This window comes from Macrobrachium rosenbergii, chromosome 12 (genome assembly GCF_040412425.1).
Source record: "Macrobrachium rosenbergii isolate ZJJX-2024 chromosome 12, ASM4041242v1, whole genome shotgun sequence".
In the NCBI taxonomy this organism is placed as follows: domain Eukaryota; kingdom Metazoa; phylum Arthropoda; class Malacostraca; order Decapoda; family Palaemonidae; genus Macrobrachium; species Macrobrachium rosenbergii.
In genome coordinates, this window is record NC_089752.1 from 63,115,320 (window position 1) to 63,117,819 (window position 2,500).

General features: G+C 37.1%; 1 protein-coding gene across 2 annotated transcripts in view; it reads right to left on the reverse strand.

Annotated features, from left to right (window-relative positions):
* LOC136843690 (zwei Ig domain protein zig-8-like) overlaps window positions 1-2,500 on the reverse strand; it is a 161,633-nt gene that overhangs the window by 51,422 nt on the left and 107,711 nt on the right. For both annotated transcript variants that reach the window (XM_067112257.1, XM_067112256.1), the window contains one exon: window positions 694-793. In XM_067112257.1, the coding sequence (XP_066968358.1) occupies window positions 694-793 (100 nt within the window). The remainder of the gene's footprint in view (window positions 1-693; window positions 794-2,500) is intronic.

The following is a 2,500-nucleotide window of genomic DNA, read 5'->3' on the forward strand; positions in this document are numbered from 1 at the left end:
CGAAGCACCCTTCGATAAATACAAAAGACCTTATTTGCATCATTAATACCAGCAAGTATACTGCTACTCATTCTAACATTTACTATAACACACTGATGTTAATTAATTTACCACAGCTAAATCCCTTCCAGATGTAGCCTATCATTAATTTATCCGTATGTTAAATGATAACAGCTACGATTCATTGGCTTGACATTTTCCAATTAATGTCTCGATATCTTATTTACTACTTTTGTCACTCTATAGATTTGGCTATTGTATTGTCTGGGGGATTTTTAATAGCCTTAGTCAACAACTGGTGATTCTGGCATCAGCAAATTGAAATATAAAACTCTCTTGGTCAGTATTAAAGAACCATTATGAAGTTCAGTGTTTTTCTTTTATTCCAATTAAATTTATTGGAATAATTTGGAGGATATTACACAGTGTCTGGCTGCCTCTCATGTGCTATTAAATTAATACTGAGGTGCTATAAACCATACAATTTATGCAACCTGTTTTCCTAGCCAATCCTCTTCACCTATACTTTATAAATTGTTTGCTCTTTGTCCATCTCCAAAGAGAAAAATTAAAACGGTGACCTTATCCGAGATGCTAATGTTGACAAACTAAGTCTGGTTTTTCCAGGAAGACGATTACCGTTTCAATAAACTATAGAGCAGAGCCTCTAAGACCTGCAACTCTGGAACTCACCTGATGATTCGTGTTGCTTCTTGATGCGAGCAAGAGATGGCGGCACCAGGGAGGTAAGGGCTGTCGCCACGAGCCAGAGAGTCTGATACTGTCGTACCATCTACAAATGAAAATGACAGCAATGAATAATAGAAAAACAAGAGAAACAGCAGCAAAAACAACAATAACAATAATGATACAAAAGTTGGGGTTCAAAATATATCAAAACATACAACATTTTAAAGCAGAACTTCAAAATGATAATGTGAGATTTTTTTTGCCAAATATACTAAAGTTTATACAAAGACTTTCTGAAAACCCACGTGGCTCTCAACACCCATCTTGAACCTTAATAAACCAGAACTTCATCATTAACAATATTAAACTCACCAGAAATAAACTAAGGAAAACGGTGCCTGTAAAACCTCCAATCGAGAAATCGGACCCAGTTAACAAAATCTCAAGTCCAAACAAGGGATAACTCCAGTTAGAATCAGTTAACTGAAAATGCAAACTCCCCAGGCACCCTGATTGGGGGAAATATTATTTCCGTGTTGCACAATCAGTGGGATGGCTAGTTTGTATCAATGTTGTAGTATGTGTTTTTTTAGTTTTTAAGTTTTTCTAATTGTGCTGGGTTCACGTTATACATTTTATTTTCATACTTTCTTATTTCAAAATTTTACTTATTATTAAAATTAACGTGTTTTTATACATAATTTTACAGAAGTAAAGACGGCTGTAAAGGTTGCACAACTTTGGTAGGGAAAATTGAATTCTACAAGCCTAAGGATACCAGTAGGAAAAGTAAACTTTGAAGAAGTGATGAACTGTAAATTATAAAAAACAAAGAAAAAACAAATCAGATAAAAATAATAGAGAAAAATAAATAAGACCACAATATCCCTGCTCAAAACATTCATTTCTTTCAATACAGTTTGCGTAATTTCCCGTTAAGTAATGACCTAAAGGGCCAAAAGTCTGCTCAGTAGGCGACATGAAAACATTTCAGGAGATAACTTACCGGAGGTAAGTTATCGGTAATCTATGGAACTCGCCAGATGTTCAAATGGGAGGGAAGACGTTTCGAGGAGGAAAACGTTTCGAGAAGGAAAACTTTTGGAGAGGAAAACATTTCGAGGAGGAAAACGTTTCTGGTGAGGAAAACGGTCCGGAAGAAAACGTTTCGGGAAGGAAAAAGTCTCGGATAGGAAAAATATTTGGGAAGGAAAACGTTTCGGGGAAGAGAACGTCTTGGGGAGGAAAACGTTTCGGGGATGAAAACGATTGGTGGAGGAAAACGTTTCGGGGAGGAAGGCGTTTCGAGGAGGAAAACTTTTCAGTGGTGAAAAAAAATTTCGGGGAGAAAAACGTTTAGAGGTGCAGAACATTTCGGGGAGGAAAAATTTTCAATGAGGAAAGCATTTCGGGGCGGAAAACATGTCAAGGAGGAAAACGTTTCGCGGAGGAAAACGTCCCAGGGTTAAACTAAGATATACTTAACGTCCCAGGGAGGAAAATATTTCGCGTAGGATTACATTTCGGGAAGGAAAACGTCTTGGGGGAGGAAATCGTTTCGGGGAGGAAAACGAGGAAAATGTTTTCCTCTTGAGTGAGATAAGAGAGGAGCAGGGAAAAGAAATGAACCCGAGGGGATAATTCTTGTCTTACGGGTCCGGTTTCGCTTCGTTGAGTCACTAATATTTTCGGTCAGTCCGTTGCATTTTGGGATAAATATTCATGCCGAGTTGGAATTTATTTGTCAAAATTTTACATTAACGAATGAATTTACATATGAATCCATTTACATGTGAATTCATTTGCTGGT